The sequence below is a fragment of the Argentina anserina genome, chromosome 3, assembly GCF_933775445.1.
Source record: "Argentina anserina chromosome 3, drPotAnse1.1, whole genome shotgun sequence".
Lineage (NCBI taxonomy): Eukaryota > Viridiplantae > Streptophyta > Magnoliopsida > Rosales > Rosaceae > Argentina > Argentina anserina.
In genome coordinates, this window is record NC_065874.1 from 7,063,969 (window position 1) to 7,088,709 (window position 24,741).

Here is a 24,741-nt window from a genome sequence, read left to right on the forward strand (position 1 = left end):
TCATTTGTTTCAGTTTTCTATTATCCAAACAGTTCTTGGATTATTTGTCTAAAGAAAATTGCATGGTGTGAACCCTTCTATAATGGTTAGGTTATGGCATAATTAATCATGAAGGACACGCCAACCAAATGATAAAATGCAAAACATATATTGATAAAGTTGAAGCAACACCAAAACATCTGAAGACTGTCATTTTATACAACAGAAATATTCACTAATCTATCACAACACATCAAGGAGAAATGAACCTAACTCACCCACTCTGGCCGTTTCATGTAAACAAAGGAGCCGCACAAAAAAAGACAAAGCAATTCTTGTCACTTTTAGAATGTAATTTCACAAGGGGCATGGAACGTTCTTCCACGGCAAATAGCTTCTAGGTTTTCTCCAGCATAAGAACAAAGAGGTGACACCTCCACACCTGGTTTCAGGATCAATTGTGTCAAAATTTTACCCTTTGCATTGTCGCCGGCAAAAAATGTATTGGCTACATGTTTGAAAGCAAAAATGAAGAATTACCAGTTGCGTATAAGGGCACTGAATGTGTTAAGAATCCACCAGCAGCAACAACCCAACGAGTGTGAAGTCGAAGAACAAGAAGCCTAGCACTGTCTGGAGTGTCGAAATTTGACCCATTTGCATTTTTTACAGGTGCAAACTCTTCTTCACGCAATACCTAGATATTTTGGAAAACAAAATCAGCTGGTATACTACAAAGGTAGGGAAAGCGTGCTTGGGGTATCAGTTACAATGAGGGGGAAATTGAATCACCTCATAAAGTGCAGTTGATGGTGCATATGGAAATGCATCAAATATAAACTGCTCTAGTTTTAATCCCACTGTCTGTCCGTGTATAGAAGGAATCTTCTTCTCGGCAAGATGGTAACTGCATTCAGCAAAAACACATGTTTATACAGCAGAGTAGATAATACAATGAATGAGGAGCTAAAATCAGGGTGTGATGACGTAGAAACCAAAGTCATTTGATATCTGCTAATACTTTCTACTTCTTTAGCATATGACCCCAGTAATCAATGCCAAAGACAAATCGCTTTGGAAAGCTACCTGAGGTTCCCTTACTTAAAGAACATGGAACCTCTGCATACAAAATACAGAGCAACGACAATTTGACAACAACCACTGAAACAAGTTGACGTCAACCTTTGTCATTTCTAACAATCTAGATATGATTAATTGTTGGTTTGAACATTATTTCTGTTGGAGAATATTTAAAAGATGACGGAGCACAGATAAGAAAGCAAACAATCTACAGCGTTGTTGTGCAGATTCGATACAATGACATACAAAGTGTTTGTTAAAGATACATAAATACATATATACAAATGTTCATTCCTTTTCTTATTGATGTTTGTCTTCTTTTTTCCCCCATCAACCATTATTTAAGCATAAAACTCAGATCTTCATTTATATAAACAATTTTTCAGCTACTGTTACACTGGATTAGAGAGAGAGAGAGAGAGAGAGAGAGAGAGAGAGAGAGAGAGAGAGACTAACATGCTATCTTTCTCAAGGCCATTTGCCACTTGGTTTAGAAAATCCAGGGTAAACATGTGCAAACACACCTGAAAAACACAACGTGACAAGGAGCTACCATCATCAGTGGAAAGGTATACGACTATCATTGTGAAATTTTTAATCTTAAGGGGCATGCCAAGTGAAAATGCACGAAAAGAAACATAGTATCTATGCAGCTAAACATGATTGATCTAAAGCAGGAATATAGATTTTTAAGACAATTTTCTCAACAGCAAGAAACAATAGATTAAAGAAGGTGATGGAAGGCATTACATTACTCCAACAGAAGCGAAGACGTCCTGTTTGTTGATTGATTGCAGAAGACAGAGACGTGTCCATCTCACTGTATTCCACCACAGTAAGAGGTCCACCTTTTCCTCGCCGTACAAACACACCAACCTTTTCTTGGGGATAAGCCTGTAATAAAAAATCCAAGTAACTCAAGAATTCATATGCATATCGACCGTATGTATTTGTAAATAAATATATGCTGAGATGGATATGGGGTCAAAAGTAAACTTCGAGAATAACTCCATTGTTTCTGACATTATTAAGAAATCCATAAAGCCTAAGAATCACATATCACTGGGCATGTCCATAATTAATAACAGAAAGGGAGAGAAAACACATGATTGGAGTTTCTTATAAGAAAGTATTTGGATTCAATTGGATCAAACAAGGCAATGGAGCTATACAGCGATCCACTTTAATCGCTTTCTCAAACTTTTGAAAATTTAATTATATGACATACTAAATAATTTCATGCAGGGAAACTGGTTACCTTACGAACAACTTTTGCAGCCGATGCAACACCTTTATCAATGAAATAGCCTAAGAAAGTTGGATCAGATACACGAACCTGTTTTCAAGAACCCAATCAATATGCATTTACCATGAGAAAGAACATGTACATCTTCAACATAAAAGTTTCAGTCCCCCTTGGTTAAATTATTAGAACCAAAAGAATGAGCTGTAATATCTCTCTTAGTTTATCAAAATAGTGTGTATCAAACAATATAATTAATTTTTTACCCATCCTTATCCTGCATCACCAATTAAGGTGAAATTTCGTGGGAAAGCGAAGTGAAACAGATTTGCAAAAGAGAGAATTTCTAATCCAAAACAAGGTTTTTTTTTTCAGAACGCAAACTGATAAAGTGATCTGGGGTTCACATCTAAAATCAATTGGCAATGGATGGAGTGGCCCAAACTCTTATAAACCCACAGGCTAGGTTCCAATTCCCAATGTGAGATTTATATTCTCAACACGCCCCCGCACGTGTGATGAATTTTCAAGCCATACACGTGGACAACATTTTGGGTGACGTGGAGTCTGTGTGGCCATTTGGACTTCACACGTGGACGTGGGTAACCCGCTCTGATACCATGATAAAATGATCTGGGGTTCACATCCAAAACCAATTGGCAATGAATGGAGTGACCCAAACCCTTATAAACCCACAAGCTAGGTTCCAATTCCCTGATAAAGTGATCTGGGGTTCACATCCAAAACCAATTGGCAATGGATGGAGTGACCCAAACCCTTAAAAACCCACAGGCTAGGTTCCAATTCCCAATGTGGGATTTATATTTTCAACACGCCCCCGCACGTGTGGCGAATTTTCAAGCCATACACGTGGACAACATTTTGGGTGACGTGGAGTCCGTGTGACCATTTGGGCTTCACACGTGGACGTGGGTAACCCGCTCTGATACCATGATAAAGTGATCTGAGGTTCACATCCAAAACCAATTGGCAATGAATGGAGTGGCTCAAACCCTTATAAACCCACAGGCTAGGTTTCAATTCCCAATGTGGGATTTCTATTCTCAACACAAACTTTATACAGAAAATAATAATTCTCACCAGTGCGTTGTCAACTCCGTAGCAATCCACATATTTAACTCCTCTTGTAGCCATATCTTCTAATAATCTCGAAGACTTCAAAGCTAATCAACAAAAGGGCTCCAATTAAATAATGAATAGATCATCAGCAGTAATTAAGCTCAGCTGCAGTGTTCTACATTTTTAACTAAATGATATAGAAAAATACCTGAGTATACTCCTCCATTCCCATCTGGAGCCTTAGCTACCTGGCTTAATAAGTAAACTGATGTTAGTCACATACTCTTTTGTTTTGTGATATATCACAATCTATAAGCATATACAAGAAAATATGGAAGGTGAGAACAAGATAAGAAATATGGAAGGTTACTGTCAATAAAAGTTAGTGAAGTTGTATCAGGGAAATGCTATCATACTTTCAGGGTTAATCTAAATACTCTCCAACATCTAAGATCCACAGAGGTTGACCACTAAAAGGAAAACACTAGATTTCAGTATCAATTGAGCTTATCAGGCAATTCCAAGATGAGTCTGAGTAAACGTCCCGCCGAATCCTACGTTAGATGCTTGTTTGCTTAAGTTTTAGTTTGACAGCTAGAGCCGCAGAGTGGCAATTGTTCGATTTATAATCCATATCTAAGTTAGCAATCTACTTATATTCTACAAATTCTGAGCATAAAGAGTTCAAGTACCAAAAATCATACCCTGTATGGAGTTTCCATGATATATCTACCATCCCCTGAAACACAAGGTATGGTACCTTGCTGAAAAAAGGTGACCTGCATCAAGAAGTGTGACCTCAAAAGGTAAGCAAAACCTGTTAACCTTCATAAGATGAAAAGTGACAAAGAACAAATGACCATGAAATCTTCTTACCTGATCAGCTTCAAGACCAAAGTATTTATGACTTTCAAAAAATCTTCTTGTGGCTTCATCAGTAAATGGACTGGTCATAATATACCAATGTATTTGCACTGGTGTGGTAGAACCTGAATGATATTGTGATTAGTATCTTTTTGAGAAACTTGTGATTAGTATCTTAAATTGCTTAAAGCTTCCAACGAATGACAAGATTTCTAGCTTGGCTCTTAGAAGCCTACCGTATTTTAGTGGGAGGCTACCTCATTTAAAAGACGTAGCTCAAATTTCAACCTCACCAAGACCAAGGGTTTTCTCTAAGTGGGAGGTTGACTTATTTTGTGGTGCAACCAGTGGAGTTAAAATATAGCTATGCATAAAAATAATTGAAAGCCTACCATCATTTGTAGACTGAGCAGCTAGTCTCTGAACGCACAAAATCCGCTCAGCTTGAAGTTGAAAAAGTGACTTTCCAGATGGTAGCCCGATATCTAACATTCAAGTACAAAAAAGACAATAAGATAATCATTTCAGGTAACTCACTAGAAAAGTATGTTGGTCTAAACCAGGTGTGTGAAGGAGAAGTAATAATACTCACTGAAACATCCCTTTGGGTCTGAACTTCCGAGTCGGGTTCCCTGCATAAATCAGCCAAACACACTTGACAAGATGAGGCATGCAGAAAATGTGCAGAATCAAACATGCCAGAAAAATGCTCATCATGTCAATTTTCCCAAAATATGATATGTTTGATATTTCATTCATAAGGAAAATCAGTAGTAGCTAGCATTATCAGAAAAATGTATATTCATATGAAGCTTGTACATTTCAATGTCACAATTAGTTGTGCACATATTAAAAGTCTGAAACAGATTGTTATTTGAGTCATGAAGCTGGCAAGATGCCCCTTTATATGATCTTCATGGGCTATAAGAATTTTGTCAACAGTATTGGCCTAAATAAGGACTCCAAACTTCTAACCAAAAAAAAAAAAGGAGGCTAAAGCTCAATATAATAATACTAAACTAGGTCGGATTCCTCCATTATGAGGTTTGCAACCGGGGAACGAGTTACAGTACTCAGAAAATTATTAATTTGAAACATACCCCCCACCACCCTCTTGCCTAAGAAATAGAAGAAATTAATGAAAGCCTTGGAATCCTATAAAGCAAACTATGTTGTAAATAATCATACTCGAGGGATAAACCACATTCTATGCTTTTTCTATCACTAAGACGAAGTGGTGGTATCCACAATTATAGCAAATGCACATCAAGAAGAAAACAACATCATACCAACCAGAGAGAGAGAGAGAGAGAGAGAGAGAGCGAAAGTTATTGGTACAAAGCAACATCATACCATAATAATAATAGTTAGGAGTTGCTGATTAAGTCCATTATACACTCATAAAGTTTGAATCTACATTCATAATGAACACATCTCATTTCTATCAACTTGTCTTTATGTGCACATAACCCCGAAATGTGACATCAAACCACAAAAGTCAGTGTTTGCAAGAGAGAGAAGCATTATGAATCTAATAGTAATCTTTTGGTGCAGTGATAAAGTTCAACACTAATTAAAAAGAACAATGAGTAAAAGCCACATTATGCACCACATCAGAAAGTTAAAAGCTTAATTAAACTTATAATGTAATTAAAGATTAAAAACTCATACCTGTCCACCAGATAAGAGCAACACGGCCAGCTTTCCGTCGTGGATTGCTTTCAACCCCATCTTCCACCACCTCTCTCGGTCCTCAAGACTCCTCTCCTCCACACTCGACACGCTGCTCTCCGGCACCGGCTCAATCGCCGCCGTCGGCAGCCCTGCGAGAAAATCCAAACCAAATCAAAATCCATCACAATCTCAGCCTCTCATTATATCACAATGTTTGCTAAGAACAACAATACAACACTCACCGTGAGATCGAAGCGAGCACCGTATGATCCGATCGATTCTCGAAAGATCCAAGCTCTGTTGCATTTCACAAAACTCAAATTACATCCAATTCAAACAATGCAATCAAATTTTCAATCAAAAATGGCTTGGATCAAGTCATGTGATCTAGAGGAGGCGGAAATGACCTCGATGTCCTTGACGAGGAGCTGACGGTCGTCGGGGGAGAGCTCGTCCCAGAGGGCAAAGGCGTCCTCCTGGCCGTAATCCTTGAGGCGTTCCAGCAAGGCTTGTGGCGGAGGAGGCGGAGGTGGCGTCGGCGACACGTCGTTCACTGTCTCCCTCATTTTTTTTTCCTGTTTAATTTTCTCTCTCTAGAAATTGAGAAGGTCTTCTCTCTCTCACTAGAAAATTGCGCCAGATCTCTCTCTCTCTCTCTCTCTCTCTCTCTCTCTCTCTCTCGTCTATAGCAGCGAGCTGCTTAATAGTAGTGAGGAGAATCCAGAGAGGACAGCTCAACAGTAGCAGTGGCGAGGAAGACAAGAATCAATCACTTAACCACCTAATGGGTGAGAAATGCCGGAAATGCCCCTGACCCGGTTGAGTCCGGGTTAGATTGTAGGGGTGTGGGACCCGTTGGAGGAGGGGATGGTTCGATACTTTGGTGTGGGGGGGGGGGGAATCTAGGAGGAGAGAAAGTAGAGAGGCTGTAGAAAGGGGGGCTTCAACTACCGAATTGTTTTTATTCTGCCGACAATACCCTTTTTGGCGGGTTGGGGGAGGGTCCGTGCACGACCCGAATCCTGTAGCAAAGCGGGCGGGTCTCCGTAATTTTAAAATAAATTTAATTTTAGTGACGGAAAAAAATAAACAGAACGACGTATCTAAAGATTGATTTTGGGAGAGCAGCGATTTTAAGTTCCACTAACAAATTGGATTTGGGATTTTTGTGTTATTTGGCGAGAGCAAAAGGAGGATTTGGTATTAAGATTGAATTTGAATACTAGCACCGACTACTTCAAACAAAATTATAACCGAAAAATCCTCAAATTAATGGAGCCTCCATTTAATGCAACAGCAGAGATTGAGATCCAATTATCATTTGATTTGGATGCTATTAATCAAATCATACCATGTCACTGCTATCACTTGGCTAAAATCATACTGAAGCAAAGTAATGGAGGTTAAGGGGTTTTTCGAAATTGGGAGAAGAGGAGAGAGGAAATAACGGTGAAGGTGTGAATTAAGAGAAATTTTATTTACACAACTCTATATCGTTGTAGCTACGTAAAAATACCACAAAACACATCCCTTTGATAAGAACATTTGTCAACTTCAAGTGTTAATCTTCATTGACTTTCAATGTAAAAAGTAAACACTTATAGTCCGTCTTTATTAAAAATTAGGTAAAGAGTTTACTTCATCAAAATTTGGGTAAAAAATGGTGTACGTTCTAACTTCTAATTATTCACTAAAAATTAATAATATTGGTATATTCTTTTCCTTTCTTTTCCTTTTTATATATTCAATCTGTTTATACGCCATGAAAGAAACTTATCATTTGAGGAACGGACCGAGACTTATCGCATTCAATTCAGCTATCACACTCAGATAAATTCCATGCATATATTATATCTATAAATCCTTTGTTTGCAACGCAATCCATGAATAAATACTCAATCATTATTTTGTTGAGGTGTTGTTCTCAATTATCGTTACATATAGATCTGATCGAACAGCTACCAAATAATTAATCAATGTGAGTGGTGGCCAATCCCTTTCGTAGTCTTTAGTCTTTACTATTCTTTGAAAATAATACTAATAACATCAGATTATCAATAAAAACGTATAGTATGGTTTTCAAAAATGACATTCAATTCCCATCGCTCGAACACCATATATATGAGTATTTCAGTCAATTATCTTTACTCCCAACTGCATGTGTTGAAGTTTAATGATGAGTTTGGAATCTGTGTAAGTCGCAATTGATATATAATCTCTGAGGGTACGTAGCTTCCTACTAAGGTTCCAAAGTACAAATTATTAATATTTCGTAGTGATTCTAATGCGCAAGATCGACCAGTGTGCTCTGAGCATCTCTCACTGCGTGAGCTGATTAAGTTTGTTACTTCAACGACTTGCATTTTAAATTGTTGTTCGTTCTCCCTTGAAAATTATATTTCTGAGGTGAGTGAGGTCGATCATATCTTGCTTGCTACAGACCAGATGAGGTGGTGATATGGACTCGCTGCCCTAACTTGACCAGAAATCTACATTAAACACCGAAGTCGACGTACGTAGAAAGTCTTTGATCGATGATGGAGGGGTTGTCTTACAGTCCAAGTTCTAGAAATATGGGTCGAACACTGAAGAGTTTGAAAGTCTCACCACGCGGTACGTTCTAGCTCCGACGCCGGCCTAATATATTCACTTGTTCTCAGCACCCCAGGCATCTACATCAAACCAAGTGAAGTAATGTACTGAGAATAAATTATGGTTCAGACCAAAAAAAAGAGAGAATAAATTATGGTTGTTTTCTATGCTTACATGAACCCTACACCTCGCCACATCGTTGGCTTCCTTTTGTTATTTTTGGCCTCTTCATGCTTAAATACTTGTACTAATGTGGTAAAATCATGCATGGAGGAAGAGAGACAAGCCCTTCTCAGCTTTAAACAAGATCTCACCGATCTGTCCGGCCGGCTTTCTTCTTGGATATGTTATGAGTGTTGTCAATGGAGGATTTCATGCAGCAACCGCACGTACTGGTCGTGTTGCAATGTTCGACCTCCGTAATCCATATCCATACCTCTATGTTGATTTAGACTGGAACTCCACTGAATTTGAAGAATCTTGTTTGGGGGGTAAGTTAAATCATTCTTTGCTTGGCTTGAAACATTTAACTTACTTAGACTTGAGCTACAAGGACTTCAAATCGCTTTACATCCCCAAATTCATAGGGCAGCTTACGAATTTAAGATATCTCAATCTTTCAAGTCATCACTGGATTGAATATTCACTTCTAGGAGAGATTCCTCCATCTTTTGGTAACCTCTCAAACTTAATTTATCTTGACCTCCAGTGAAATTTCTATCTTTCTGTTAAAAACTTGAACTAATTTTCCCATCTTTCTTCCATAAAATACCTCAATCTCAATGGTGTGGACATCGGCAACGCAAAATTAAGTTGGATACAAGATGTTAACGACCGTCCTTCACTCTTAGAGTTGCATTTGTCTACTTGTTGGATTAACATTGATGGCAAGCAATTTCCCCGCTCACTACCTACAGTTAACTTCACATCACTTTTGATCCTTGATATGTCAAAGAATTTGATCACTTCTTCATTTCCCAAATGGATGTTTAATCTTCTTACAAAAATTGATATGGCGGGGAATATCAATTTGCGACCTTTCTTGATAAATTTGCGACCTTTAAATCTCTAGAAGACCTTGATTTATGTGGTGTAGGACTAAAAGGTAAAGTTCCCAAATTCGGTGGAAATTTGTGTAAGCCCAAGTCATTAGGTCTTGCAGGCAACATATTTGATGGGGAACTTCAAGAGTTTTTAGGTGGTTTTTCAAATTGTTCAATTCATCTGATAAAATGGAGTCACTAGATTTGTCTAGATGTGAGGTAGTAGGCAAACTGGCTAGTTCGTTGGGAATGCTCAAGGTATATAAAACCATTCAAACCAATTCGTATACCAATCGTATTAAATACGTTAGTATACTAAATACTCAGTACACTGTATGTGGTACAATATATCATACTAATATTAAAATACGGTATGGTATGTGGTATATATTTTTCGTATACCATGGTATATCGTACCTACCAACTTATATTATATTAAATTATTTAATTAAATATATATATATATCTTTAAATTTCAACCGTAGATTTATTGGAAAATAAATTTAAACAGCATAAATCTACTAATCTTAATCTAATCTCTCTGAATTTTCTTTCTCAAGTACATTTTTCTCGTCTTCAATTTCTTTACTTAGTTACGAATGAATCGATTCAATCGAATTCCCAAGTACAAATGCTTAGACCTATTAGTAGCATCATCACTGCTTACAACATGTCAACATATATCGTCTTTAAACCTATTATTTATTTTTTCAATTGTTTTGAGAATTTATAAGTATTCTAACAGTTTGGCTATTTGGACTTTGGTTTTCTATTTATGACTTTGTATTTGGTAATTTGGTTGAAGTTATATAAGACTTTGGAATTCTATTGCTATTCACTTATTTGTTATTAGTTATTTGGATTGAGCCTTTAAATTTTTGGGTCTTAAATATGTTGGTAGAAGCTCATTACCAACCTTACCAACCGAGTACCAACCGTACCACTTAATTGGTATACCAACGTTATTAGTTGGTATAAATTGTGGATTTTTCATACCAATGATATATTTGTTGGTGTATGGTATTAAAAAATTAAGACTCGTATACCAACCAATCCACCCATACTTGAGACATCTTGATCTAAGCTATAATCTTTTAAATAAATTCCATTCCTGTAAGTTTGGGACAACTCACTCAGCTAGTTTATCTAGACTTATCTCGTAACTTATGGGAAGGCATTTTAACCGAAACTCATTTCATAAACCTCACAAGATTAGAGTCTTTTACATTAAGTACAGACAAACTAGCGTCCATCATTTTCAATTTGACTGATTCGAAATGGATTCCTCATTTCAATCTCCGCACACTTTACGTGGAGAATTGTCGAGTTGGTCCTGGCTTCGCTATATGGCTTCAATCTCAAACTGACCTCGTGCATATCACACTTAAAAATGCTGGGATTTCAGGTGCACTACCAGAGCAATGGTTCTCTAAGATAACTTCCCAAATCCAATATTTGGATTTATCTTACAATCAAATAAGTGGATAGCTTTCCTTCCAAATCAACTATCTTAATCTATATAGTATAGATTTAAGCCATAACAAATTTGATGCCCTGCTTTAGCTTTCCTCCACAAATGCTCAAATATTAGCTGTACTATTCTTGGTTATAATTACTTGAATGGAACTATCCCATCATGTATTTACACCATTCAATCTTTGATTACCCTTTCTCTGGAAAACTATGTAGTACCGACACCGACACGGCGCGATACGGCAAATCTTAAAAACTTAGATTCCGACACAGGTCGACACGGCAATTTATATATAATTTAATATATATTAATATGTAAACTATATATATATATTAATGTTCTTCTGCTACTGTTTAGATATATATTAATATATATATATATATTAATGTTCTTCTTCACATATAGCAGATTCTCAGCAGCCAAATCTTTCTTGGGTTCTTGAATTCCAGAGAGACCCACTTCAATTCCCATCACAGAATCACAAATAAAGCTTTTTTGCGTCATTCTCAGCTTTTTTGCGTCATTCTCTGCTTTAAAGCAAAACAGAAGGAAAGTTACGAGGTAAGAACTGAGTGTTAAGGCTTAGGGCTTAGGTTTAAAAAAAAAATACTGATGTGGCGTGTCAAAAATAGTAGGTGGCATGTCGGGCCGTGTCAAAAAAGTCAACATTTTCCGACACGCCACGTGGCGTGTCAGACACCGTGTCGGGCATGTCGGGCAGTGTCGGATACTCCGACACTTCAACTCTGAAGTGTCGGTGCTACATAGCTGGAAAACAATCGGTTATTTGGGAAATTCCCTCAAGAATGGCGTTTGTAGAGTAACATTCAATTTGTGGATGTCTCGAACAACAATATCTCTGGTAACGTCCCAACCTCAATGGGTATTCCAAGTTATCTTCAAGTATTAAGGATGGACAACAACCATTTTAGCAGAAAAATTCCTTCTTCCTTACAAAATTGCTTGTCATTGGTTAGACTATCTCTTGGAGGCAACAAATTTACTGGAAGCATACCTTTCTGGATAGGATCAGAAGTATCTCAATTAAAAGTGTTGCAATTGCGATCCAACTTTTTAAGTTGGCATATACCTCAACAATTGTGAAATCTTCCATACCTTAAGATCCTAGACTTGGGTCACAACAACTTATCAGGGATTATATCGAAGTGTTTGATGAATTTTACTTCTCTAACCCATGTTAGAGCATCCGCACCCATAAATTGCATTTGCTCAAGCAAATGGTAGGGCCAGAAGCAAATTTTGCTTCAAGCAAATCGATTTCATATTTTGCTCAAGCAAATCGATTTTTTCACACACCCATTTACAATTTGCTTGAGCAATTCAATTTTGTCTTGTTGTGAAATAATTAATTTTTTACCAGATATATTTACAACCAATAATAATGTGCCACGTGTCATTATCGACTCGATATTATTCAAAATTTCCGATAAGATTTTCGACTAATAGATAATTGACAGGTGTCACTACCACGTGTCATTGTCGCTAAAATAATTGGAGCAGATTTCCGATAAGATTTTCGACTAGTAGAGAATTGACACGTGTCACTGTCAGCAAAATAATTGGACCAAATTTCTGATAAGATTTTCGACCAATTTGCTATAAAAACGTCTAATATCACTCATTATAACTCATCCTTCAATCTAAACACTTAGCAACATTTCCTTGTTCATCACTCTGATGAATCCTTTAAGCTTCCACAATTTTTTCAGGCGGAGACAACGTCAACAAGAAGAGGATGACGATATGGAGCAATCATTCGTGAATCAGGTGGTCATGGCGGAAACACAACACGATGATGAATCAACACGACCAAGCGGTTCACGTCGCGGTAAAAAACCGAATAAGCCACGTCAAAGGCTATCTAGGGAACACAATCTCATGGAAAATTACTTCATCGAACGTCCAATTTTCGACGCTCAAGACTTTCGTCGGAGGTACAGGATGAGCAGAGACCGATTCAACATTATCATGACGGACCTCTGTAACCACGACATGTCTTGGCATCAAAGAGAAGACGCCACTGGTTTGCTAGGGCTACTTCCCCAACAAAAGATGACCGGGGCTCTACGAATGCTAGCGTACGGGTCAGCCGCAGATCAGTGTACTGAAATTACAAGGATGGGGGAATCGACTACCCTGAAATGTATGAAGGAGTTTTGCAGCCAAGTTGTTCATCTCTATGGTCCAAGATACCTCCGCAGTTCAACACCGGCAGACCTCACGCGACTATTAGCTAAAGCAGAACGCCGAGGTTTTCCAGGTATGATTAGAAGCATCGACTGCATGCATTGGGAGTGGAAGAACTGCCCAACCGCCTATCAAGGGGCATACTCGGGCCGAAAGGGTCGCCCAACGGTTATCCTAGAGGCAATGGCCTCGTATGATACGTGGATATGGCACAGTTTTTTTGGCTGTCCTGGAGCACATTAAGAGCTAAAAATGACATTAATGTGCTCCACCTATCGAATGTGTTCTCAGAGATCCTTGCCGGAAGAGGCCCAACTGTCGTCTACGAAGTCCACGGACAGAGGTACACCACAGCTTATTATCTGGCTGACGGAATATATCCAAGGTACTCTACATTTGTCAAAACAATTTCCAATCCCCGGACGCCGCAAGATAAGCTCTTCGCAAAGAAACAAGAGGCATACCGGAAAGATGTGGATAGGGCATTTGGCATCTTGGAATCTCGATGGGCAATTATACGTTATAGTTGTACATTGCACCACAAATCGGTAATGACTACCATCATGTTAGCTTGCATTATATTGCATAACATGATTGTTGAGGAAGAGTATGTGGATGATGAGGATGATGATGAGGAAGAAGAAGAAGACTTGCAAAACCCATCGAGGGCTTTCCGGGTTTATGATGGGCCGGTGAATGCACAAGGGAATCGAGTTCTTTTTGAGCCAATCAGTAGAGATTGAGCTAATATACAACGGTTTCACGACCATGTTGCCGATCTCGAATCCGCTTACATCCATCGAGAGCTCCAGAAAGACTTGGTGAAACACATTTGGAGAGTGGAAACCGGTGAAATACTTTAAATATGTTTTATTGTGTGTTTTCATGATGTTTGTGTTTAATTATTAAGCTTGTGTTTTAATTTAATGTGTATTTCAATTTCAACTTAATAAATAAATTGCATTTTATTTCTTGAAAAATTTAAATTACATAAAATGACAAGCCAAGCCCAGATTTATTCTTAGTACAATACTATAACTACTATGGAAAAAGCACGCGATTTGGGTGATAACAATCCGAATATGTTTCATCGGTAGGTTGATCTTGACTAGCTTCTCCTTCATTAAGGATTGCTAGTTTCCTCTTGGTAAAATACCTTTTCGAGATTGGGGTCATAGCCTCCAAATCCATTGTCATGATCCTTGTGTCATTCTCTTGTTTCTTCAATCGTAACTCTTCTTCCGCCCTTGCTTCTTTTCGCTTTTGAATGTCTATGTACTCCGCATAATAATTAAGCTCACTTTCATTATGGGCTAGCCTCTTGGTATGCCATGATGCTTGGTCACTTGCAATGGTATGCAAAACCTCCACCCGTTGCTCAATAGGAGTCTTACCCTGTTTCTTTTGGCGCCTAGCTTCCTTTGCCGCCTTGGTTCCCATTGGTCTAGGTGGACTCGATGGAGCTGCCGTGTTGCTTTGAGGTGTCTCATTCAATTGGTCGTCATCCAAATTGATGGTTGGAGATGATTCAGTTGCGGAAGGAGTACCGTGGTAACTACTTGCATATGGAGATGGAGTAGTAGGTAGCACCGCAACGAAAGATGGATGATCTTTAACCACTTCCCAACATTCAAAGTGTGTAAACTTTTTCTTCTTGGCATTATAGTAACATGATTGAGCTTGTCGTTCCTGATGTAAAAAACTTATATTAGGTATTTATTTAATTACATAATTTAAATAAATTGGATAAAACAAATAATGTAACCAATTAGATATATTAAAACAAATAATGTAACAATGCTACATATTTAAACAAATTAAATAAAACAAATAATGTAAATAAAATTAGATATATTAAAATAATTAAATATGTAAACAATGCTACATATTTAAACAAATTAGATATAAATTACATAATTTAATTCATATAATCAAATAAAAATTATAATATATGATAACATAATGTACTTACTTCGTCCATTAGCGAAGTGCCGCTAGCTATACGTTGTCGTGATGCCGCCAAACATTCGCCCCATTTTTGCAAGAGTAGCTTGAACTTGTTGTAGTGAGAAGCGAGCGCGATTCGGGTCCTTGGCTCCTTCGGAGGTTTCTCACCCGGTGCTAGCACCCAATTTTGCATATAATCACCATGAATTGTCTCCCACAATTTGTCCCTCTTTTGTTTGTTACCGTCATATTCATCAATGCTATGACGGACAAAAGAAATGCACATTTGTAAATCTTCGGAAGGAAGCCAATGGGTGCCCATTGTTTTAGAAAAAAATGCTAAACGAAAAGAGAGAGGAGATGGAGGAAGATGTGAAATTTGTTGTGCACAAATTGGTGTGAGTTCATAACAAATTGAAGTAGTATTTATAGGCAATTTTTTGGGAGAATTTTGAAATTTTGGGGATTTTTTTACAATTTTTTGGGTTTATTTCCGTTATGATCAAATAGTAGCCGTTGCCAATTAATTCTGGCCGTTGGATTGAAATTTTTGATTCAAAATGGAAGGCCCAAATCAATTGGACCGTTGGCCAATCAGCTTGACACGTGGCAGCCATTCATTGGCTCGTTTTTTTTTTGCGCGTGCAACGCACGCGCCTAACATAAAAAAATTCGCCCGTGCCTGATGTCACCCACGGGCGGTGGGCTCCGCCAGGCGATCGAGCAAACGCCGGAGCAAAATTTGCTCGAGCGATCGGACGAGCACTGCGGCTGGGTTGACTGGGCGAGCAGCTCGCCTCCTCCTGCTCGCCGGTGCGAGCCTCCCCTTCTCCTGCTCGAGCTCCTCCGGCTGGTCCCTCCTCCTGCTCGAGCACGCCGGTGCGGATGCTCTTACGAGTTACTCGCCAAACATATTTGGTAGTCAACAAGATGATGATCCAACAACTGTGACTTTGAAAGGAAGTGAATTAGAATATGACTTTTTAGTTTTTACGTGTTGAACTTCTAACCATCATTGATTTTTCATCAAATAGTTTGGAAGGTTAGATTCCAGAAGAAATAATTGGTCTCATTTCATTGGGTACCATAAACTTGTCCATGAACCAACTGGAAGTATCTCTTTCAAGATTGAAAGCTTGTTGTGCGAGAGGTCAAGATTCCCCCAAGTATCTCTTCTTTGACGTTCTTGTCTCACTTGAACTTGTCATACAACAACTTGACAGGAAGAATTCCTTCCGGCAATCAACTTCAGACGCTAGATGATTCATCCATTTATAAATGCAATCCTTCACTTTGTGGGTTTCCTCTTTCAAAATGCTCAGAAGGAGATGACATGCCTCATGCAGAGGACAATACAGATCATGCAGATGTTGGTGAAAAGCTTGCTTTGTATATCAGCACTGTGATTGGTTTTGTTATAGGCTTTTAGGGTGTCTGTGGCACGTTGATTCTGAACAAATCATGGAGGTATGCCTACTTTCAATTGTTTGACAATATCAAAGAGAAGGTGGCACTGGCAGTTCATTGAAGGTAGCTCGTCTGAATAGAAGAAACTAATGGAGAAAGCATGTGTGACTTGTTATTTCATAATGCATGTATGATACGAATTGACATTCTGTTTTGAACCAGATCGACTTCAACTGCAAATGTCCTCATCATATGATGGTTTATTAATTCTGTCCTTTTTTTTTTCTTTTGTTGTGTTCATGCATGATTGAATCAGACTTCAATTGGAATGCTCAAACAATAATCTTGATTATAGCTAGTGATCTTGAAATAACATTGTAATTTTAAGTGTTTTCAAGCAATCTAGTGGATGCTAATATCAGTACAAGATTGCCGGTACTTAACTTCTTTATGGCATAATCATTTATCAGCTCAATCCTTATACAACTAAATATATACATGATAGAACTGAGCTTATTGGTAACTCTTCATCCTAGACCTTCACTTGCTTCCTTCTCCATATAGTGGCTTGTAGAGCAGATAGAGAGCTTTTATGTGGGCAGTCATTTTACCCTATGAGGTCCATTACGTAAAAACTAGGAATGTAATGCATGAATGCCTGCAAGTAAAATTTGCAGCTTTGGATCAAAAGTATAGAAGACATTTCCCCAGCTTTCTTTTGGCTAAATTATCTTCAGATCAAGCTTCCTCTTAATTCCTAAACCCTATATTAGTATATTTTCAAGCAGCTTTTACGGAGGATGTGTTCAATGAATGAAAAATAGACTGATGATGAAGACTTCAACAAAGAATGAAAAGTAGAATGGTGGATGAAGGAACCGAACTTGATTTGGAAAGAAGTAGCTATAAGATAAACATTACAGTTAATCCATAATTAAATAGCTGAATAACTAGAACTTGATATGGAAATCTATCAGACCTTGTCCATCATCTAAACTAAAGAAGATATCAAATTTTCATGGCATCATAAGTGTCTGCAAGGCTAGAGTAATCAAGTGAAAGATGCCGCACTCGTGCTCAAGTGCTCGTAAATTCAATTATTCATTGGGTTAATGTTATGGAAAAGTAATGTAAATCGTGTCTAACCTTTTAGAAAATATGCAAGAGTAAACGACAGAATTAAAATTAGCAAAAGATTGTCACTCTGAATTGGGCCACTACTTTTGGGCCATTCAAGATCCTCTCCTCAATCCAAAAACAGATTAACAACAGACAAAAGACAAAAGTGACAAACAAAGAAGAGCAAAATCCAAACCTGCGAAGCAAAACTGTTTGTCCCAACGAGAATGGCAACTGCCTTCTCTTTTGCCCAGACTGTTGTCTTCTCCGAAGCCTCACTCCCTCTCCGCACCAATGCCCTCAGAAGCTTCACATTCTGCCTACCCTTCTCTTCTTCTTCTTCTTCTTCTTCTTCTGCAGCTCTCTCTGATAAGCCTCACAGCAAGAAATGGAGGCAGCCAGTGACTTCTGCGCTGGAGCTCGGCGGCGTCAAGATTACTAAAGATGGTAAATTTCACTGTCTTCCTCATATTTCTAAGCTTCTTTTTGTTAAAAATGGTAACTTTATTGGTTTTGCAATTTGTGTTTCACTCAAAATGGTGTTGGCTCAGTGTGGAAGTGTGATATATGAAGTGGGCAATCTCTTTTGGAACTTGGGTTGGTGCAGCTTTTGTGATTATTGTTCATATACTGCTGGATTTGCTTTGTATAATGTGCAGTTTGATTGTTTGAAAGGTTATGCGTTTTGTGTAGTTCTGCTCTGATTTAGTGTTAAGGGTAATTGAATTAAAGACACTGGATTGTTTAATTCTGACAAAGATCAATGTTTGATTGATACTAACAGAGGCAAAGCCGCTAAATTTACTGTCATGATGTAAACTTTTATGTGATACAACCTACTAGAAAGCTGAACAACTTATGTTTGAATGTGTATGGGATAATATTTTTAGTATACGGATTGCAGATATGTTGATAAATTTCCCCGCAAATAATGTTCTGGATACAGTTTCTGGGAGGCTGTTCTTGCTTTTGGAAAACATGTATTGGCCTAATGTATTTTGGGTTATGGTTTTGTAGATGTGTTGAGGGATGATCCTACAAACAATGTTCCGGATACAATTTTTGCAAAGCTTGGAATGCAATTACATAGAAGAGATCAGCACCCACTTGGAATTCTAAAGAATGCTATATACGATTACTTTGACTCCAATTACTCAAACAAATTTGAAAAGTTTGATGATCTCTGCCCACTTGTATCTGTTAAAGAGGTATGACATTGATCAAGTTCTCTATTCTTGATCCCTATGTTGCATCTGATGTTGTATATTGCCTTTTTTTTTAAGCTGTATTTTTTCCAAAAAGAAAAATCTTGCATCAGATGTTTGATTATAATGCACAAGTCTGATTTGTTTAGGAGACACTGCATCTAGTCTTTCAATATGAGCTGGGAGACACTGCATTCTTACATGATAAATCTGAGGCATACAGGTTTCAATTACAAGAATCTTATGGTTTACAAATGTTACATTTCTATTTGTTACTTTATCATTAAGTTAGTCATTCATATAGAACTATTACTCCATCTGCCAAACATCGACACTTACAAGTAACTGTAGACAGTGGGATGTCCAAGTTTTTACTGTTATTGGTGCAAAGTCCATGAAAACCTGAACTCAAATTTTTAGGGAGAGACTGCATGTGTACTGCTATGGCTGATGGCCGATGATCAGCCATAATAATTTGGTTTATGTTGTATCTTGTTCTCTTTAATTTTCATCAGGCAGTGCTCTTTATTATTGTAAGTTCTGTGACTTAATTCTTGACAACAAGTCATTTTTCTCAGAATTTTGATGATGTATTGGTCCCTGCTGATCATGTGAGCCGAAGTTACAATGATACATACTATGTGGACTCTCAAACAGTTTTGAGGTGCCACACGAGTGCTCATCAGGCAGAGTTATTGAGAAGAGGACACACTCATTTTCTTGTAACTGGAGATGTGTACCGTAGGGACTCCATCGACTCTACACATTACCCTGTGTTCCATCAGGTCTTATATCTATAATGAACTATAACATTGTATTGCTGATTAGCTTGTTGGAATTTTATGTCATATATGATGAAATAGCTTCTACCCATATAGATGGAAGGGGTTCGTGTATTTTCTCCAGAAGATTGGGCAGCATCCAGGACAGATGCAAGATCTTATGTAGCTGAGGACTTGAAGAAATGTCTTGAGGGCTTGGCACGCCACCTATTTGGTAAGATAAGAGTGACCACCATCTTGAATCCTCCTCATCCCATTTTACAATAATGTCATTTGGGAACACCATTTTGAAGACTTGAGGGATTCAGCATCCAAAAATTATTGTGCATGAGTTAATAATATGAAGGCTAGTTTCCTAAACCTTAGAATATCTAATGTTTTTATACTTATTTTTGAACCTTCGATTTTGAAGAGATCAATGTTTTTAGGTGCTGTGGAGATGCGCTGGGTTGATACATACTTTCCATTTACCAATCCATCATTTGAACTTGAGATTTTCTTTCAGGTATGACACTGATTCAAATCACTGTAACAGGTTAGAACTTTGAATTTTAAACTATGTTTATCGATCAATGTTGTGTTATCGTTCTGTTTGGGATTCTTTTGTTCCATTTACAGGTATTCAAAAAGCTATGCAATATACAGAAATATGTGTTAGAAACTTATTGCAAACAACTTTTAAGAACAGTAGATATTCAAGTAAGATAAGATGAAGTAAAACAATCTTCTTGTTTTAATATTTAGGGACACCAATAGGTGATGAAACCATTGAATAAGACTTGCAGTAAGACATAAAAAACTCGTGTCAAAAATTGGACATCATTCCCTGAATATGTGATTCTTTTCTATAGAAAGTTTGTTGACTAACTTTGAATATTACCTCAGGAGAAGTGGTTGGAAGTTTTGGGCTGCGGAGTAACAGAACAAGAAATTTTGAAGAGGAGTGGTAAAACAGACAATGTTGCTTGGGCTTTTGGACTTGGACTGGAGCGGCTGGCAATGGTTCTATTTGACATCCCTGATATTCGGCTTTTCTGGTCAACTGATGAAAGGTTTACCTCTCAGGTGATTCTTGTACCCATTAGATAACTTAACCGTATTATTCTCCTTTCTTCTTTTTGACAAGTGAAAACATCAAATTATCAGTCCTTGATACTTTTGTGATCCGCTGATATCTTTTCCTTTCCTTGTTCCATTACAAGTCTGATTGTTTAAATTTGGATTTTTGGTTACAGTTCTTGAAGGGCCAGCTGGGAGTCAAGTTCAAGCCATATTCAAAGGTACTTTGCATCACACACTGAGAGAAAATACTTTAGACAGTTTAACAAATGCAATGTGAATGGTTTCTAGTAATCTAGTGATGCTTTATATATAAAGGAAAATTTTCATACAGGTCCAAAAGTAAACCTATGTATTACTCACCTGAAGGTGGTTTGTTATATTATGTAGTCCTCCGGATAGTTACTGCTGGCTACCATTTCTTATCCTATCTGTTCTTTCCATTTCAGTATCCTCCGTGTTACAAAGATGTTAGTTTTTGGATCAGTGATTCTTTCACCGAAAACAATTTATGTGAAGTTGTTAGAGAGGTCGCTGGTGATCTTGCTGAGGAGGTATGTATTTTAGTGTTTTCAGTTGTAGAAATTTCATGGAGGCGTGGCAGTTGAAAATCATAAATCGAAGGCATTTCTGCACCAAGAAAATATATGAGTTCTTGTGGAATCAATCCCTGCATTTCACACTTATGTGATTTAAATTTGAGAGATTTTTCAATCAGTTCGATAATCCCCTAAACTTGCCTATGGTTTCTGTAATCTATCAATTTGGCTGTACTTTTTATGCAATTTACTGACATATCTCTTGTATAATTGCCAGGTGCAACTGATAGACAATTTCACAAATAAGAAAGGAAGGACTAGTCACTGTTACAGGATCGCTTATAGGTCCATGGAACGGTCACTTACGGACGAGGAAATCAATCAGTTGCAGGTAGTTCATATACTATGAGGACATGACATTTCTTTCATTCTTATGAGACACAATGCATAACCTCAAAACTTATTACAAACACTTATGCAGGGCGCTGTAAGAGAGTTGGTTGAGAGCAAGTTGAAGGTGGTGTTGAGATGAGAGTTCCCAATGGAGTAGCCTACTTCGGAGCTCGAAATTGTGTAAATTCTGAAATTCGTTTACAGGTGCTGAATTTTTGCTTTACAATGTAAACCCTTTCTTTTCTTGGCCAGCTGTAAAAGCCTGCCCAATACACATGAATTGAGAAAAAAAATACACCTAAAAACCTATCTGGGTGACAAATCTGGCATACCTCAACAGGTCTCTTCAAGGCTTCAAGCAATGTTCCTGCATAACTATAGGTAGGGCCAGTAATATTGAGCCAAATACAACCGTACCAACACCTACCAACCGCACCAATTATAGTTGGTTATTAATATGTTGCACGGTAATACTGAGTCAATTCGGTCGGTACCGTAATATCAAACTTCATTAAAAACATTACAATTATCATGTCAATTTCCATATATCAATTTTATTCATTCAATTTTATAGATTTAATATCAATAGGTAATCTCAACTCTTTATTAATACTAATAGTTTGATAGTCGATTTCCATTCAAAATTTAATTTCTTTTTTTGGTTTGTAATCTTTCACTAGAGATTTAGAATCAATTGAATAAACAGTATATATAATTTTTGTATAAACTTGTCTGTATTTTGAAAATTTTAATTTTTTTATTTTCGGCAAAAAATTTGTACGAGTTGTTCATATAATTAAGGCTAAATCATATATCGGTAAAAATTTATTACCAACCCAAAGTCTTAATATACGAAGAAGTTGGTACACGGATTTCTGTAATTGATAATGATAATAATTTTCTCTAGATTAAAATTTAGTAGATGGCATGGTAAAAATAAGTCGGTATCGTACTATCGTATCGAACTCATACCGTCCATATGTGAGTTGCAGATATCTATGACAACTTGTGATAATATTGTAATCAAAGTCGACAGACAAAAAATCAGTAGCCAGCTAGAAGGATATAGTGGTTATTAATCTATCATCAGGTTTCAGGGTGGTTCAGAAACAGGGTACGTAGGGCAAACTGCAGAGTCAAGGGAGGACAGAAGCAGAAGCAGAGTCAAAAAATAGGGACAATGATAGCTTATGGAATATCTCTTGTATGGTCCTTTTCCATCTCTCTCTCTCTCTCTCTCTGGCTAGATGTAAATGACGAACATGCCCCCATCTGCATTCCTGCCTGCAGATTCTTCAGTCATTTTTCTTTTCTGGGATTTAAGGAATATCAAAAACCTTTTTGTAAGAGAGTTTGTAACAAAAATTGGCTATTGCAGGGCTCCGGCACCTACCTAGAGGTGCTTCACATCAGAAAGTTTGATGTGCTTTGTGTATAAAAACACAGAGAGGTCAGAGGAGATAGAGAGCTGTAGCAGCTCACTGTTTTCTTTCATACAATTTTCTAGTTGCTCCACTCTAAATAATTAGCTAGTTATGGTCGATCAATTCTATGAAGCAAAGACGATTAAGATCTTATTCATCTATGGTTGAAGAAGCAAGTTAAAAAGGTTCTCACTCTGCATGGGATGTTTGTTAAAGTCCTACATAAGTACCCCCTCAAGCACTTGCATCTTACTCGGATTGTACCAAACCTCATCTTAGTTTGATTGTACATGGATACCTCATCTTCATTGTTTGACTCTGTACTAGATTACGATCATATCATTGTGAGACTGAAGTCACTGAACTCAAACACACATTAGTATATATGCTTTGTAAAACTCAACACGTTACAAATCTGTTATGCGTTCGCTTAAACTTTTAAAACAAAGTAATATTATTCGACGTTAGAATATTATGTTGATATAGAGATTGACTAACTCTATGTATCGATCAGTAGCTCGGTCTCGACCTAACCTAATTGATTGATTTTGGAGAATCAATGCTCAGATACAGTGGTGTAGCCATAGAGCCATACCAGTCGAATGAAAGCAACTTTACGGGCTAGAACTCACGTCCAACTTGTTTATAGATTAGAGAAGAGACTAGCTCACACAAATGCACCATTTCCGGCGCCATTGATTTTCAGTACGTACTAGCTGGCTCGCTAGTGACTTCAGGGAGCTAGAATGATGATGGTTTGAACGGAAATTTTGGTCAATACTCGTTTGATCATTTCAAGTGGGTTCCAGATTGAAGCTTCTCTGGAAATAATGATAGTAAAGGCTTCTAGTTCTATTTCACGTTCGTTAATCTCATCTACCTTCTGCAAAAGTTACTGTGAGAAGGAGACTTCTGATTGAAAGAAACAAGCCACTAACGAAAGCGAGATTCTTGCTGCGAATCACAATGTAGATCGATGCATGTATAAACATCAGGATTGGATCGAGTGCTACAGCTCACCTTATCATGTTAAAAGAACCCTAGCTAGCATGTATGTACATGCATTTAAACCTATTCCCAAGATTACATTATAAATTTGAAAAACAGTTTCAGATATCAAAGGATTATTTAGTTCTTTGTCCTTTGATGAAAATCTGATAACCTGGGGGAACTGTGTTGAAGCTTCCAAAACTGATCGAAATCAGCAGGTTTCCATCTTCATGTATATACCAGTAGCTAATCAACTAAACTGTAGTAAAATTGTAAAACGGGCGCATCACTTCTCGTGGATGTAGCATTGCGACAGGAGACTGCCAATTAGTACAAACAGCTCGATTAATCTAACTATCCAAGATTCCAAGTAGCTTTAAAGGTGAATTCAACTCGATGAGCGCTCCCACGACAGAATTGGCCCCTAGGTTCCCTCTGTGATTGGGGGTACGGTTAGCTGTAAGCTATTTGTATCAACTCGATCACGAGCCTTGTAGTTTATTGGCTACGTTTCAACTCATTATCAATTTGATTATAGAGACTTGGTTCCAGAATTTCAGACTTTCAGGTGGGCTGGAAGTGGGAGGTGGGGTTCGGTATGAGTTTATGACTTATGACACAATTTACATAACCCTAACC

The 24,741-nt window shown here is 37.7% G+C and overlaps 3 protein-coding genes across 3 annotated transcripts; 1 reads left to right on the top strand and 2 right to left on the bottom strand.

Annotated features, from left to right (window-relative positions):
- Positions 1-126: 126 nt before the first annotated feature.
- On the bottom strand, positions 127-6,603 carry LOC126789518 (UDP-N-acetylglucosamine diphosphorylase 1). The gene is made up of 15 exons (XM_050515702.1): positions 6,328-6,603; positions 6,163-6,217; positions 5,918-6,069; positions 4,839-4,878; positions 4,639-4,731; positions 4,259-4,371; positions 4,087-4,161; positions 3,591-3,630; positions 3,404-3,486; positions 2,318-2,395; positions 1,810-1,953; positions 1,516-1,583; positions 772-886; positions 520-676; positions 127-421 (listed from the first exon to the last, which is right to left on the bottom strand). The coding sequence occupies exons 1-15, from the start codon at positions 6,484-6,486 to the stop codon at positions 324-326; spliced, it is 1,470 nt and encodes a 489-aa protein (XP_050371659.1). The 5' UTR covers positions 6,487-6,603; the 3' UTR covers positions 127-323.
- Positions 6,604-14,262: 7,659 nt separating this feature from the next.
- LOC126789532 (uncharacterized) lies at positions 14,263-15,369 on the bottom strand. Its single transcript, XM_050515721.1, has 2 exons — positions 15,210-15,369; positions 14,263-14,926 (listed from the first exon to the last, which is right to left on the bottom strand). The coding sequence occupies exons 1-2, from the start codon at positions 15,216-15,218 to the stop codon at positions 14,279-14,281; spliced, it is 657 nt and encodes a 218-aa protein (XP_050371678.1). The 5' UTR covers positions 15,219-15,369; the 3' UTR covers positions 14,263-14,278.
- A 2,537-nt stretch (positions 15,370-17,906) lies between these two features.
- LOC126789521 (phenylalanine--tRNA ligase, chloroplastic/mitochondrial-like) lies at positions 17,907-22,010 on the top strand. Its single transcript, XM_050515705.1, has 10 exons — positions 17,907-18,157; positions 18,728-18,918; positions 19,494-19,700; positions 19,794-19,911; positions 20,126-20,202; positions 20,583-20,762; positions 20,933-20,977; positions 21,206-21,310; positions 21,573-21,686; positions 21,777-22,010. The coding sequence occupies exons 1-10, from the start codon at positions 17,938-17,940 to the stop codon at positions 21,825-21,827; spliced, it is 1,308 nt and encodes a 435-aa protein (XP_050371662.1). The 5' UTR covers positions 17,907-17,937; the 3' UTR covers positions 21,828-22,010.
- Positions 22,011-24,741: the final 2,731 nt, after the last annotated feature.